General features: G+C 45.1%; 2 protein-coding genes across 4 annotated transcripts in view; one reads left to right on the forward strand and one right to left on the reverse strand.

The window, feature by feature from the left end:
* The window catches only part of LAMB2 (laminin subunit beta 2), a 70,825-nt gene that overhangs the window by 30,779 nt on the left and 24,109 nt on the right, over nt 1-15,937 (forward strand). For all 3 annotated transcript variants that reach the window (XM_053300940.1, XM_053300941.1, XM_053300942.1), the window contains 8 exons: nt 8-166; nt 2,294-2,421; nt 5,456-5,576; nt 5,697-5,889; nt 6,171-6,314; nt 8,110-8,341; nt 15,003-15,166; nt 15,449-15,673. In XM_053300940.1, coding sequence (XP_053156915.1) covers nt 8-166; nt 2,294-2,421; nt 5,456-5,576; nt 5,697-5,889; nt 6,171-6,314; nt 8,110-8,341; nt 15,003-15,166; nt 15,449-15,673 — 1,366 coding nt within the window. The remainder of the gene's footprint in view (nt 1-7; nt 167-2,293; nt 2,422-5,455; nt 5,577-5,696; nt 5,890-6,170; nt 6,315-8,109; nt 8,342-15,002; nt 15,167-15,448; nt 15,674-15,937) is intronic.
* LOC128347008 (uncharacterized) lies at nt 11,160-15,465 on the reverse strand. Its single transcript, XM_053300956.1, has 2 exons — nt 14,553-15,465; nt 11,160-13,785 (listed from the first exon to the last, which is right to left on the reverse strand). Exon 2 carries the CDS (start codon nt 12,767-12,769, stop codon nt 11,537-11,539), a length of 1,233 nt encoding a protein of 410 aa, XP_053156931.1. The 5' UTR covers nt 12,770-13,785; nt 14,553-15,465; the 3' UTR covers nt 11,160-11,536.

Below are 15,937 nucleotides of genomic sequence, written 5' to 3' on the forward strand. Positions count from 1 at the left end.
TTGGCAGGGAGCGGAAGTAGTGAAGCGAGTGCACCTTACAGGCCACCCAGCCACCTGGACAGGGCTGGGATTTGCACGGGTGTTGGAGGGCAGTGTGGTGGAGTTCCATATCAACAATGTGCCCTTCTCCATGGAGTACGACATCTTGCTGCGCTATGAACCTCAGGTGCCCACATTTTGGCTTATCCTCCCAATAGGTCTGTCCCCACCCTCCTACCCCCCACCCCATATAGCAACCAAAATAAACAAAAAGGTAACATAACATTTAAGCTCAAGTCTACAAATTCCATACTGTAATATGTGCATTCAGATTTCTTTTACATTAATGGTTCAGATTTTTATGTGAATCTGAGAATAATGTTAATACTAACATACCAGCTAATAGACTAAAATTCTGCAAGAAATACTATGTTTCCATTTCAAAAATTTAAACCCCACATTTTGGATGTTCAGGAATTTGAAAAATTGCGTTCTTCCTGCTTGTCACCATTCAGCGGTCCAGACGCCGAATCTCCCCTCTTTGGGCCACTAGGAGGTAGGCTCTCTTCTCAGAAGAAAGACTGGGCCAGGACTGTGTAGGAGGAAGGCACCTCCACTGCCTCTCTAGGGCCTGTCTTTCTCCTGCCTCCACAGTGAATGGGAGCCAGTATCTGGGTTTGCTCGGCTATTTCCTAGAAACCTTGAGTTTCGATTCAAGAAATTTTGATTTCAAAATTGTTTGGCATTTTGTTTCAACGATGCCTATGGTTCCATCTCGTCTAGGTCTCTGGGCCTCTCATGGTCCCTGGTTTCCTTCAATGCTTCATATTGTTTCCATTCTCTGCTCTGATGTGTACTAGAAGAAGCTAAAATGGCCAGCTTTTTACTGAGTCTGCTCTTCCAACTTTAACAGCAGGCAGATATTGAGCAGGTGAAGCTTTTCCCATCATTTTATTGCTATGTCAGGGGAAAAACCTTACTCTGTTTAATTTCTGCCTTGCAGATTACAACTTGTTATAGTTGTAAGAGCAGAGACCATCAAAAGCTGGCAGTATGATTCTCCTCAGCATCAAGACTTATACTAGATAATTGTATGTGATTCTTGATTAGGGAAGCAATCATTATACAGGCCAGTTCATCCTCACTAGTTGCCAGAGGCTTCCCATGTTTCCTTCTCCCATTAAGCCAGCGTGGTATAGTGGTTAGAGTGCTGGACTAGGGTCGGGGAGACCTGAGTTCAAATCCCCATTCAGCTATGATACTAGCTGGGTGACTCTGGGCCAATCACTTCTCTCTCAGCCTAGCCTACTAACACAGGGTTGTTGTGAGGAGAAACTTCAGTATGTAGTACACCTCTCTGGGCTCCTTGGAGGAAGAGCAGTATGTAAAATGTAAATAATAATATTTGTCCCCACTCCCTATCAACAAACCTTCTGGAATACCTGACTTTCTTAGGAAAATACAAAACTGCCTTATACTGAGTCAGACCATTGGCCCATCTAGCTCAGTATTGTCTGTGACTTTCCAGGGGTTCAGGCAGGGTTTTTTCTCAATTCTGCCTGGAGGTGCCAGGGATCAAACCTGGGACCCCCTGAATTCTAAGCAGATCCTCTACCACTGAGCTATGGCTCCATCCCTTCCCCACCCACCCCATCTTTTTCCCCTCCTGGTAAAAATCCTGGAACCCTGGAACATTTATGCAAATCAGAGCAATCCCTGGATAAAGAGGAACAAATCCTGGCAGTCCTATCCCTGCCTCTCTAGTGAAGCACTGAGGTGGTCCTTTACTGAAGGGGAAACCCTGTGGTCCAACATGTAGATTTGCATTGGAGAACTAAGGAAAAAGAAGTCTTCTGGGTGGCCACAAGCTCTTTATAAAAACTGTCCTTCTTTCCCTCCACCTGTGCCCTGCCCTGGCAGCTCCTTGGCCCCTCACTGTGCTGTACACCCTCCTGCCTGACACAGGGATGGTGGCAGCTGCTGAGGGCTCACTGCTAATCACTAAGACTCCCTTTGTCCATGGCCTTTGTATTGTAGTGTGACTTTCTCACGTAAGAGTGGGCCCATGGAGAGCAGTTTGCTGGCGGCCCTCTGGAACCTGGAGGTTGGCTCTGGTCTGGTGTACTGAATCTCTTCAGCCCTGTGCCTGAGGGCACATGACTGCGTCACCCACACACTGGCCTGGGAGATTTTGATCTTAAAAGCTTGCCCTTAAGAGCCATTGGCCTGACTCCTACAGGCATTTCCTGACCCAGCCTCCCATTCTGCCAAGCTGGCCCATGAGCACTGCCTGTAAATTCTCCTCTCCCCTCAGCTGCCAGGAAAATGGGAGGAGGTGAAAGTGTCTGTGGTACGGCCTGGGCCCATCCCCACCAGCAGCCCATGTGGAAACACCATCCCTGCTGATGACTTGATGTCCACAGCTCTGTCACCCACATCCCGGTGAGTCCTGAGAAACCTGGAATTAGTGGTGTCTTGAATGTATTAGTGAAAAATATATAGCTTGCCTTGGGAAGACAGGGAGTTATAGGGAGCGGTGTTCCCTCTAACAGGAATTCCCAGATGTTGTTGACAGCAACTCCCAGAATCTCCAGCTGCAATGGCTTTTGTTTGGGGATTATGGGAGTCGTAGTCAACAACACCTGGGAATCCTTGTTAGAGGGAACTCTGATAGGGAGCTGTGAATTTTGAGGAATACCCAGAGAGTGTTAGGACCAGTCAGAGTGACATCCTGGTCAATTTAAAGCAGGGCTGCACAACTACAGCTTCCAGTTGCTTCTGGACTACAACTCCCATCATCCTCAGCTACAATGGCTAATAGTTAGGTATGATGAGAGCTGTAGTTCAACATCTACAAGAGGGCCAAAGTTGTGGAACTGTGATTTAAAGCCATCTTGACCTGGTTTTGTTACTGAACAGCTAGTGTGTGTGTGTGTGTGTGTGTGTGTGTGTGTGTGTGTGTGTATAAGTAAAACACCCACTGCAAGGTAAGGACACCTTTTAAATGTGTATACATTTACAGGCAAACCTTGGCATTCGCAGACCCAGCACTCCGCGGTTTCACGTATCCACAGTTGGGTAATTGGCACCCAACGTCAATATACGTGTCCAAAAACCAGCACACAAAGGATGAAGACTCACATATCCACGGATTGGTGTGGAAGATGGCAGGAAACATTTGTGAAACTGAGCCATTTTGTGGCTCATTTACTTGTAAGCCCCCGTGAAAAATAACGGGAAAGTGCTTTAAAATGGACGATTTCCTACTTCTGGTGAGCATTGTTGGATCGCTGGAGGCCTGCAGAGCATAGTAGGGTACTTTATTTTGCCCCTTTAAACTCCCCCCCCCCATTTTGGGGGCAGTTTTCAGGCCTACGGGAACTTAACCTCCAGAATCCCATTGCCCCAATGACTCAGTATTTGGAGTTTCCTTATCCACGGTAATTGCAGAGAATGGAACCCACAGGAACACTGAGGTTCTCCTGTACATGAATTAACAATTACATAGAAGGGTGTATTCTGAATTTTTAAAAATCAGATTTTGTGCAAATGACTCTGAAGAACTGTGTCAGAAGAAATTATACAAATCAAATATTGTTTCCCTCTTGGCATAATTTATTCTGCTTCCAAGATTTAGGTTTCCTAAAGCCTTCTCCTTTATAGCATGTACAAGGAGTATTTAGAAAGGTGCCAGATTTCCACAGTAATTGGCTGGGGAGTGGGGGGTGGCACTGAAAAGAGAAAAGCATGGTGACTGGGGGTAATTGGCCAACAGTTTCCTGTGAGGCTTCAGTGACCAGTAAGGCTTCATTGACGCGTGTGCTGAAATCTTGATTGTGGGGTCTTGGTAGCACATGCTGTCTTTTACTGTGCAGAAGCCGGACTGCTTGAGCACCACGCAGCTGTGTGCTCAAATCCTTTCCCCTAAGCTAAATCACAGGGTTGCTGTGTCCCTAAGCTGGAACACTGAACTGTGGGGTTCAGAATTGCTGAGCTGAAATCACTATGCTTGAGCCTCCCTCGCTTCATCCCTCCCTCCCTCCCTCCCTCCCTGTTGTGGGGAGACCTGCAGCAGATTGCCTTGGACCCTCTTGGAACCAAGAGCCCTTGAGTTCCTCTCTGCTTGGGCCTGCCACGGACTAATCCCTAAACCTGATGGCCTGAGAGTGCCCTGGACTCTGCAGCAAAATCCCCAGGCCACTGAGGCTGGGCAGTTCCCTACATGGGCCTGCTGCGGACTAACCTTCTGCTTGACTTGCCTGGGAAATGCAGTGCTCCCCTTTAGCTAACTGTGGGCACACAGAAAGTTACAGACCTTGGAATCTGATGTCCAGCTGGCACCCTGCTGTTTCTCCTTGCCTGCTGCTTTGCGGCTGAGACCCACTAAATCTTCCCCAGTGAAAGTCACCCTTTGTTGGCATCCATGCACAAGGCAGTGGACTGAGGACAGGTATCAAAGGTGCTCTTGATTCTCTCTTTCCTGTACTGTATCTCTTTCCGCCCACATTCCAGTGCTTGCCAACTACCAGGCTGTTAGTGCTAGTGCCTTCACTTTGTCTCGCCCTCCTCCTCCTCATCTTCTCTTGGAGCTGCCTTCTCTCCCTGCACAACTGCAATTATACCAGGTTGCCAACTACCATATTATACATTGTTCCCCGGCTGTTTACAAATAGATGTTATCTCTTTGTTTTTGAAAATCTTGCCTCTGAGTCGGTTGCCCCCTTGGGGTACCCTGATGTTCTCTTGCCTCAGTCTAGTCTGCAGTTCATTTGTTATTCACTCTAGCAAGTTTCCTCAGAGCAAAGTTTGGTGCAGATTCTTGCCAAGTTGACCCAGAAGCATAGATATGTGTAGCATACAGGTGTGTGAGCAAGCAAGGTGACAGTTGCTTCCTAGAAGCCATGATAATCTGTGTTCTTGTTCCTAACCTTCTCTAAAGATAAAGTGTGCCGTCGAGTCAGTGTTGACTCCTGGCGACCACAGAGCCCTGTGGTTGTCTTTGGTAGAATACAGGAGGGGTTTACCATTGCCATCTCCTGCACATCTCTAGACCCTACATTTTCAAGTTCCTCTCTGTAACCATGAGGACTGGATTTTATTTTATTTTTTAACGTGTTGAGAATTAATGGTAGTGCCAGATTTTTGTGCAAAGAACCTATGGATGTGCAGGATGCCAACAACCCTGAAACATGCAAATGAGCAGTGGCAATTATTCTTTCCCATTTCCCACTCCTCCCCACCTCTCCCTGCCTGTGGGTGCCTAGACAGAGAGCTACTGAAATTGCCAGCCTCTTCCCACTGAGGCAAAGGAAAGTTGTCCAGATATGCCAATCAGTAAGTACTGTTAACATTTGAGACTGGGTAGGGGGCTACTTTGCATCCTTGGTGTTGAAGATGCTGTAAGAACCACACTTTGTCGAAATGCTGGGTGCTGTATTCTTAGTCGCTTTGTTTGGGGCCTTCTCTCATTCTGCAGGTATGTGGTGCTGCCCCAGCCAGTCTGTCTGGAGCAAGGGGTCAGCTACACCATCCGGGTGGAGTTCACTCGCTATGGAGGGCGTGAGCATTTGCAAGGGGCTTCTCTACTGCTGGACTCAGTAAGTACTGAGAGGTGGGCCCCTGGGCCCCAGCCCCTACTTCGTGGAGATCTGTGGCTTGAAACTACTGGGCAGTGACGCACTCTCCTCCCCTCTGTCTCCCACTCCCCTCTTTCTCAGCTGGTCCTGATGCCGCGCTACTCCTTCCTGGAGATGTTCATCTCTGGGGATGCTGCCTCCATTGCCCGCAAGGAGACCTTTGAGCGCTACCGCTGTGCCCAGCAGGCCCGGCCTGTGATTAAGGCCCCTGCTCCGGAGCCATGTTCCAGCTTGCTCACCAGCATGTCCGCCATCATTCACCAGGGGGCTCTGCGTGAGTGATAAACTGGGCTCCCCACAATTCACTGCCTGGGAGACCATCGCACTTAGCTCAGCAAACGTGGGGAAATCCAAATGCTGCCCTAGACTCCTAAGGGGATTGAAGTGCATGGACCCCTGTCCCGTTCTCAAGGGAGGGAGGTGAGGAGTTCCTCTCCTCTTCCCCCATGGGCCCTTTCAGGTGGCTCAGGAAGCCTGCGGGAGGAGCTGCTTGCTCATAGCAAAAGGGCAGGGTTTCCCTTCTTTCTGCTCCTCACGTTCTTCCTTTGCCGCCAGCCTGCCTGTGCAGCCCCCAGGGCTCGCTGAGCTCGGAATGCAACCCGGATGGTGGCCAGTGCCAGTGCAAGCCTCATGTCACGGGCCGCCGCTGCGAGCGCTGCTCCCCTGGCACCTTTGGCTTCGGGCCCAATGGCTGTAAAGGTGAGTGGAATGCAGGTCTGGCCCATCCTTCCTCTCGCGCCTTCTTTTGGGACTGGTCAGTTTCAGAGACTCAACACCAATGGGTACCGCAACAGAAGAGGACTCAGGTCAAATACTTGTCTGGTTCTTTTCACTCTTAAGAAGTTGTGGTCTTAAGCACAAGCACATATTTGAAACTCAGTTGTAAGCCGGTGGTGGGGAAGTTGCTGGGATTTAGAAAGATGGAGCAGTGGGAAGGGAAGGGAAGGGAAGGGAAGGGAAGGGAAGGGAAGGGAAGGGAAGGGAAGGGAAGAAACAGCATCCCGCCCGCCCACCCCACCCCGCTCCCTCTGAATCTACCCTTCTAAAACGAAAAACAGTGTAAGATCTCCAGTTCTTCTGTTTGCACAAATACTCAGTTAAGAGGCAAAACTTCCATAGCTTCCAGGTGGGTTGGTTGAGTAGCATGAGCATCCAGCCAGGCTGTCAGGCCTGTGTGCATCATGCCTGAGAAACAGCTGTGTGTTGGCAAAAACTGAGGCAGGAGGACAGGAAAGTGACCATGTGTTAGCCACAATCTGGGTAGGACCGTGCATGATGTGCTTTTCCTGCACCCTCGATAAAAAGCTGGGTAATCATTGTCAGTGGACTGCGCCATCCTATCCCAATCTCAGCCAGCACATGATCCCTTAGCCCTCCTCCCCCCTCGATTTTTGCTGACATGTGACCAGTTCTTGGGAGCAGACACGAGTCTAAACACCTTGCTGAATGCTCTTCCTACCCAGCTTTTGGCCGTTAAAACCAGCCTGACATTATCTTATGGTATTTGGGAATGTTTAAAAAAAGTTGTTTGAGCCCTCTGAGCACTTTCCAGATTACCCACTACTACATTGACATTACGTGTTCATTGAGTGTGCTTCTGTACTGCCTGTGTTTCGACATCGCAGTCCTTGCCCATTTCCAATGCCGCCTTTTGGGTTTTATCTTCTCAATACAGTGCTACAACGTTGCAAAAAAAAAAAAAAAAAGCTGCATTTTCCGGTTGTAGGAGGTTTGTGCAAGCTAAAAAAAGACTGCTCCCCTTGCTGGTGGCTTAGCGCAACATCCTTTATTTATGTTTTCAATTCGATCCTGCCAAGCCAAAGCATTTTACTGCTGTTGTAGCCAATAATTTATTTATTTATTTATTACATTTCACATTTATTTATTACATAAATAAATAATCTGGAAAGCGCCCTGGGTTATTTTTCTAGGCTCTCTTTGAGCACAGAGCCTGTGGAGTTATGCAAAGTGTTCTACTAATCATTTATGCAAACAGTTGTGGATTTCCTCCCTCTCTTTTTTATTGTGGTGTATCTTGATATCTTTCTTCAGCTGCTATCTTTCTGTTGGCCGATATAATAGCATTATCCAAGTACTCATGCCACAGTTTATTGAATAGAAGTGCGTATTTGAACATGGCTTTGATTTATCTTGCTGCCCCCCACCATCCCTTTTGCCCTGCTCTTTGCCCCAAAATCTGACAGATTCTATAAAAATCCAAATATCAGGCTCATGAAAAAGGATGCAAATGAATTAATGTTGTGCAAAATAAGTACCCTTCCATTCCTGATATGGCTAACAGAGTGGGCACATAATTTGAATCTTCTAGGCACAGGCTACGAACAGCTCTAGACCTGGGTGAAATTGGGCCCATGCAAGGAGCGGTACATCACAAGTGGGTTTGCGGTGTGAAGCATACAGGAGCACAGAGCATTGCGTTTGTATTGTGAGGACGGAGAAGAGTATGCATGAAATCTCTTCCCTTGCCTTGCAGCATGCCAGTGCAGCAGTGAAGGGGCCTTGAGTGGCTTCTGTGACAGCTTCAATGGACAGTGCCCATGCCGACCGGGTGCCTTTGGACCTCGCTGTGACCACTGCCAGCCTGGCCACTGGGGTTTCCCAAACTGCCGGCCATGCCAGTGCAACGGCCGCTCAGAGGAATGTGATCCACGGACAGGTAGCTGTCTGCATTGTAGAGGCCACACAGAAGGAGAACGATGCCAGAGGTGAGGGAAAGCACTAGGGCGTTCGGGTGCGGCCACCAGCTACCCCTGCCTCCTTCCCAAAGCAGCCTTTGTTCACCTACAGTTCTGAAGTTCCAGGCTTGTGGTACAAAAGTGAAGGCCTTGGGGTTATGTTTGGCCATGGACTTAACTTCCAGAGGACCAGACCGTGGTCTGCAACTTCTTGGTATAAAGTCCAACACTGGCCCCTGTTTCCAAGCACAATTTAAGGTGCTGGCTGTTGCCTTTAAAGCCCTACAGAGTTTAAGGGCAGGGTACATTAAGGGCCACCTTCTCTAATATGAGCCATATCTGAGCATTAAGATCCTCAAAGGGGTACCTGCTGTGAGTATCACTGCCCTCCAAACTGCCCTGTCTGGTGAAAGGACAAGGCCTTTCTAGGTTGCAGAATGCCTTTCCCCCGGAGGCCTATCTAGCCCTCTCATTAGCTGCCTTCTGCTAGAATGTGAAGACTTTCCTTGTTAGACAATCCTTTGGTGCTTGAATGGTTTAGTGGGGATGGCTGCTGCTATGAGTTTGATCTCGGTTGCTTCTGTTCCATTGTATTTTTAAAATGTATTTAAATTGTTTTTACAATATTGTATTTGTATGCCACTTTGAGCGCAAATCCGCAGAAAAGCTGGATATAAATTCAATGCATAATGATGATGATGATGAATTAATGTACATAAGGAAAGGCCATCGAGACTGGGGTAAGATGACAGTTGAGTCTGGGCACAAGCTTTATGGAAGATAATTTTGAACAGTGTGTCCTTCTTATCAGTAGAATCCCTTTTTAGAATCCCTTTTTGGTCTTCAGCAGGCTCCAGCCTGTTTTCCACAGCCATGAGAACTAGAAACTCAAAGATCTGAAAAATCACAAAACTTAAAATTCTTAGGCATATGTATTCTGAGCCAGAATGTTTAAGGTAAAAAAACCCCCAGATAAGCAGAATGCACAATCACAGTCCTTCGTTGGTTTATACCACTCTTTCTCCAAGAAGTTCAAGGTGACATACATGTTTCTCTCCCTCATTTATCCTCACAACAATCCTGCAAGGTAGGTTAGACTGAGAAATGGTAACCAGTCCAAGGTTACCCATTGAGATCCATGGTGCAATAGGGATTTGACAAGTTGGATCTGAATTTCTCAGATCTCTGACTCTCCTGTCAGTCAGTCAGTCAATTTTATTACAGCCGTTGGCCAGCAAAGAGATAAAAATCAGAATAACAAATATAGCTAATAAACACAAATGGTAACTGATAATAACACACAATAAAAGAGTATACAAGCATCCGAAATAGATTACTTTAAAAACAGTAAAATGGCTCCTAAAATTGGGACCTTAATTGAGACCTTAATCTCATAGCAATATTAAAAAAAAAAAAAGCTACTACTTTTGTAACCTCACAGCTTGTATCCGCTAGGCAATATTGTGTATAAAAAAGCTCACACCTTCCGGGAAATCTAACTAACAGCAGGGAAATAAGTTCTTCTCTGACATCACGATACAGAGAACAATATAAGAGAACATGGATAACAGTTTCCAGGAGGCCAGAGCCACAAGGGCAGAGAACTGTAGTTGAAGGATCCTTAGCAAACCTCCTTTCCAAAAGAGAGGAGGGCAGCGCATTTAAACGGGCCCAAGCAAATGCAACCCGAAACTTAGAAAAGTGAAGTGTTGTTAAATAATTAGCACCTCTATCTCCCATAGCGGGGGAAAATCCCAAAATGTAGGGGAGAGCAGGTCCTATTAGCTGAGGACATAAGTTCCTGATGTTCAATATCATGCAACCGCAGGATTAGTATTTCCTTCACCTTATTATTATCCAGGGTAAGTAGTTCAGAAGGAGAAAGCCCCAATTGCATTATTTTGTTATTTACATAAGATAGCCAGGGGGTTGGATGAGTCCAACCATAAATATCGGAAGAAAGAAAATTCCCGGATCTCTAAACAGAGATCCGGGAATCCATCCGGGAATCCATCTAGCAAAAGTAAGTTCCCAAGCTTTACAGGCTATAGAGAAGGACCCAGATTCCAGGCAAAGAGCAGAATATGGCACACACCTAGGCACTGCAAAGATTGCTCTTCGGAATATAGACTGTACTCTCTCCAAATCAGATGTTACTCCCTGTATCCATAGTGAGGCTCCAAAAAGTAATTGAGCCACAATCTTAGCCCAAAATACATGGAGTGCCATAGGAATGTACTGGCCTCTTCTAGAATAGTAGAAGCACAGAAAGGCACTAAGAGTTTTACAGGCTGTATGAATAGAAGACAGCCTATGAGTATTCCAATTAAGATTATAGTGGAAAAAAATGCCTAAATATTTATATTTGTAAACCTGCTCAATAGGGTTCTGATTTACTACCCATTTATATTATTTCCTGGATTTGGAAAAAAACAGGACCTTTGATTTTTTTTTTATAGTTGATAACTAGCTTGTTATCATTACAATAGCAGGTGAAAGCATGCAGCAATCTTTGCAACCCTAGTCTAGTCTGAGATAATACAGCCGCATCATCAGCATATAACAAAACCGGCACTCTTTTATTAGCCAGCTTCGGTGCATGTGAATCCACCTTTTCCAGACATTGGGCCAAATCATTAATAAAGAGATTGAACAATGTAGGGGCCAAGACACAACCCTGTCTGACCCCACAAGTAGAAGGAATTAGATCAGTTAGAGCCCCATTGGTGGCATACCTAACCCGTAGTGAAGATTTGGAATAAAGCTGCATCATCAGAAATAAGTCTCTTATCTATTGTAGTTTTTTCGAGTTTGGACCATAATAAGTGTCTGGAAATGGAGTCAAACACAGATTTTCAATCTATAAAAGCAACAAAAAAATTGCCTTTAGGGCCACTAGAATATTTCTTCGCTAGATGATGCAAGATCATACAATGATCAAGAGCAGAGCGGCCTGCTCTGAAACCCACTTGCTCAATCCCAAGGATCTGGTTCTCTGAGATCCATGCCTCAAGCTTATCCAATAGATAAAGAACATATAGCTTACCAACCACAGACAGCAAACTTATAGGCCTATAATTGGATGGATCCAAATCAGAACCATTTTTAAATATGGGAACAACTATAGCTGTTTTCCATTGCTCTGGTATAATTCCTGTGCTATTAATAGATGTAAATAAATTGGCTAAAACTAAGGCACACCATTCTATATTAGCTTTTAATAATTCAGGAACAATAAGGTCTGGACCAGGGGCTTTTCCAGTTTTTAAACATCCTACTAAGTTTGTTATTTCTGCAGGACTTAATGGGGGGCCAACGGGGTAACACATCAATCAAAGATGGTGTAAAAACCTGACTACGCTGTGCATTATTATAAACTGCAAAAAAGTGGGTTTCCCACGATCTAGCTGAGATCCTACAAGGCATGTTAACTCGGCTTGTTACAGAAAAAATTCTCCAAAAAGTGTGGCTATCTTTGTTATTAGTAGCCATTATAAGCTTATTCCAGGCATTTCGTAGGACTTGATGTTTTGCAAATTTGAGACTGTTTTTATATGCTTTCTTTATCTGAAAATAGATAGGTGGAAGAAATTGTTCTGAGCCCGATCTATGTTCTCTGTAGATATTCTTCAGTTGTTTACATAATGCCCTACAGCGTGAGTCAAACCAATTATTTGTTGCTCTCTTACAATGAGCGTGTGGAGACTGTGACTTGCTCAAACGTGAAAACTTTTGTATAAGAGCATCTTCTAATTTTGCATAAGCAGTAATTGTTTGCGGGCCTAAATGTGCTTGCACAATAGAACTATATAGATTTCTACCTTCGGGAGAGTCATAGAACATGGATATCTCACTTTCTACTTTCTTTGACCATTTTATTTTGCAACTTAAATTGGTAGAACTATCATCAAAAACACAGGGGAAAAGATTATCCCTCCTTTCCTGGGGAAGATCTAAATAAATGAACATAGGAAAATGATCACTGAAAATTTGCTCACCCACCTCGAAGGAAGTGACATAAGGAAGAATAGATTCAGAAAACATAACATAATCCACAACACTACTCCCCCACGAGGAAAGAAACATATATTCCCCAGGAATATCCGGGGGTATAGCACCATTTAATATTGTCAGCTCAGATATCCTAGTTAGATAGAGCAGTTGGACTCCTGATGAATTGATGGCTTTATCTTTAGGAAAACGGTTGGGAACAGGAGCACCGTCTGTACAATCGCCCCATTTCCAAAAATGGTAGGCCATCAGCATTGTATCATCACATCTAGAATTAAAATCCCCCATAAGGATTATAGAAGCATAAGTATAATTCAGTGTTGCTTCAGTTATATATAAATCCAACTGTTGCCAAATAGTAATAGAGGAATTGATTGTTTGACCTGGAGGCAGATAAACATTAATCAATAACAAATCTCCGCTCTTAGCCTTAATTAGAATTGCCATAGCATAAGGGGGGAGGTCAGATATTCGAATATATTCTACATTCAAAGCTAATGATATACAGCATACTAATCTGGCCTTCAGCCTTCCCCTGTTAGTATCCGAATGGGCTTTCACTGAGTAAATAGTATAACCACTGATATTAATCTCTTCTTTTGTCCATGTCTCCTGAAACACTAAAATATCCCACTGTTATATAAATGTAATAAACTCTGTATCATTTCTCTTCCCATTCCACCCAGCAATATTCCAACCAAGAATTTTCCAGGTTGACTGTTTGCAGCTCGCATTACAAATCTCAGATCAAGCAGGGATAGATTGTTCAAGCGAAGACTCCAAGAATAAAAGTCCAGTGCCATCACCCATCAGTAACGTTAGCACAGGGGATTTCACCTCTGTAAAGCTTTCCATATTCCCTTCAGACAGTGCAAAACCAGATGTAGGCTTCAGATATTTCTGCTTGTCAAGAGCAAACTGAGACTGTCATTTCTGCAGAAGAGAACTTGATACCTTTTCCAAACTTCCTAAGGTCTTTTCCGAGGGAGGGGGAAAAAAAGAGATTTTAGTCTGTCTCAGGTGGTGTGAATCAGCAGTGGGCAAGCTGCTCCATTGATCCTTGGTGCAGGAGGAGTTAAATTTATCATTCTCCTGTAAAAGGACAAGTGTCATAATATTTCTTGCACTTTCCTCCTGTAGCGTCTTCTTCCTTTGATTTCGATTTTCTATTAGAATGGCCTCAAGAGATGTTAACTTGGAAATATTAGACCATAAGCCATCCTTCAAAAGGGATCCTGCTACCTAAACTGAGTTTGTTGATCTTTCATAACTGGAGAGGAACTACAAGAGAGTTCTCTCTTCTGTAGATCACCAGTGATCCGATTCACTCGCATAGCCGTGCAATTCCTCATGGTCCCAAGGTATAGTTCTACAGGGTCATCAGGAACATTCAAAGACTCCTCGATCACCCTCCTGGGAAATATCTCCCATTGTGCCAAATGGTTCCGCATTCTAAGCAAAGACTGTGGAATTAAAGCATAGTCAAATTTGAGCAGCAATTTAGGTTTTTAGTTCAGAAATTATATCAAATCAACTGCTTGCATTGGAAAGCACAAAATCTGAGCAAGTGAGGCTCTAATTTTTCCTTTTGTATTTCAACGCTGATGATTAATTGAGTTTAGACAAATATCCAAAATAATATGTTTTGGTCGATATATTAACTGAGAGGTTCTTTGTTTGCTACTTAAGGTGTAATTGCCAGAAGGGGACGAACCAACATCCCCCCTATATATAATAGGGCTCTCAGTTGTCAGCATTTTATCAGCGGTTGGAGACTGCGCTCCTGTTTGGACATAAACATCAGCAAACTGTTTGCCTTCCTTTAATCGTGATGGTTTGTTGCCTTCAGAACTGCCAGTTGAGACTAAGTTAGATAGCTTTTTTAATTCCACCACAGCTAAAGAGTCCATCTGAGCTGAGATTTTAGAGAAACACTGGAATAAGTATATCAAAGTCTCCAATATAAGTTTTGACATTTTGAATGGTATTCCCTCACTAGTAGCAGGTGAGGACGTTTTCCTTGTGGCATTAGAAAGTGAATTAGCTGAGTCATCCATGCATAGTAATGGAGGTTCGCTTACCCCACTCAGATTACAATGGGTGTTAGATGATTTATTGCATGCATGATTCTGTTCTTGGCAAACCCCCAATGGACTACTCCTTGGTCCCTCAGCTGAATTATTAAAGATATACAAGTATCCCCAGTATCTCCAGCATTCAAAGTACTTACATACTGCGCTTGTACAGCTGTGTTTTCTATGTTAGAAGGTTTAGCATGCTGGGAGCTTTTTCCAAGAAAATTTGTTTTCTTTGATTTCTTTGATTGCTCCTTAAACTGCTTTCTCCTCATTGCTTGCTGAACTGCTGGCACTCCTTACAAGCACTCCTTATACTCCCCTACCGAAGAACGCTGAGCCAGAAGAATCTATTGTTATAGTTATTTAAACACAAACTTCTAGTTGCAAAAGCATCCTGGAGGTAGCTTTGCTATTTTCCAAACTAAGCAGCTCAGTTTAGATAAAAAACCAAGGTCAAAAACCTAATTAATAAAGAGAAGAAAAACCAATCGCTAAAAAAATAAAAACAGGAGCTCAAAAGTTTGCATGCTTCCTCCTCCGAGCTCACAATGTCGACTCTCCTGTCGAGACAAGCTATGACCATATGTTCCTCCCATCTACAGTTGCGTATCTGGATACTATGGGAACCCGGTGCTGGCCTCAGGGGGCCATTGCCGTCCTTGCCCCTGCCCTGAAGCACCTGGCTCTGGGCGCCATTTTGCTGCTGCCTGCCACCAAGAGAGCCACTCCGGATCAGTGATGTGTAGCTGCCTTGCAGGCTATACAGGTAAAGTTCAGTTGTCTGATATGGTGGTGCCTCTTCACAAACTTCGTAGACTCAGGGGTGGGGCCTGAGATGCAGTGGGTGGAAGGAAATGATTTTCTGGAAAACACTAGCTGCATTGGAGCAGGGGTTTCCGCCTCATGTCAGGGGCCAGCTCCGCTGAAACTCTGCAGCTGTGGCCAAGAATTGTTGTAGGTCAAAGATCTATGGTTGTAGTGTTGGCGGGCACGGGGTCTGCTTCTACTCGAGCCAGTCCATCACAAAGGCCATTCTTGTCATACATAGGCCCACGCTGTGATGAGTGTGCTCCTGGTTACTATGGCAACCCTTGGCAGGCCGGGGGGCGGTGCCAGCCCTGTGCATGTAATAACAACATTGATGTAGCAGACGCGGAATCTTGTGATCGACGCACAGGCCGATGCCTCCGATGCCTCTACCACACGGAGGGGGACCAGTGCCAGCACTGCCAAGGGGGCTACTATGGTGATGCCACCCGACGCACCTGCCACCGTGAGTATCCGCTGTAAAGAGACTGATGCCCACCAGAGTCTAACCTAACTTCAGCCTAAGTAGGTTCAGCCTAACCTACTTCACAGGGTTGTTGTGAAGAGAAACCTAAGTACAGTGGTCCCTCGACTTACGTAAATAATCCATTCCGAACGCACGTTCGGAGGTCGAAATTTTCGTAAGTCGAGGAGCGCACCACGGAAGTCTGAAGACATTCGTAATTCGAGGAAGCTGCATCTAAAAATTCGTAGGTCGAGTAAGCTGAAT

Source organism: Hemicordylus capensis, chromosome 2 (genome assembly GCF_027244095.1).
Source record: "Hemicordylus capensis ecotype Gifberg chromosome 2, rHemCap1.1.pri, whole genome shotgun sequence".
Taxonomy (NCBI): domain Eukaryota; kingdom Metazoa; phylum Chordata; class Lepidosauria; order Squamata; family Cordylidae; genus Hemicordylus; species Hemicordylus capensis.

Excerpts from the sequence above, each read along its gene's own strand:
- LOC128347008 (XM_053300956.1), bottom strand. The coding sequence starts at position 12,769 with ATGGCAATTCTAATTAAGGCTAAGAGCGGAGATTTGTTATTGATTAAT.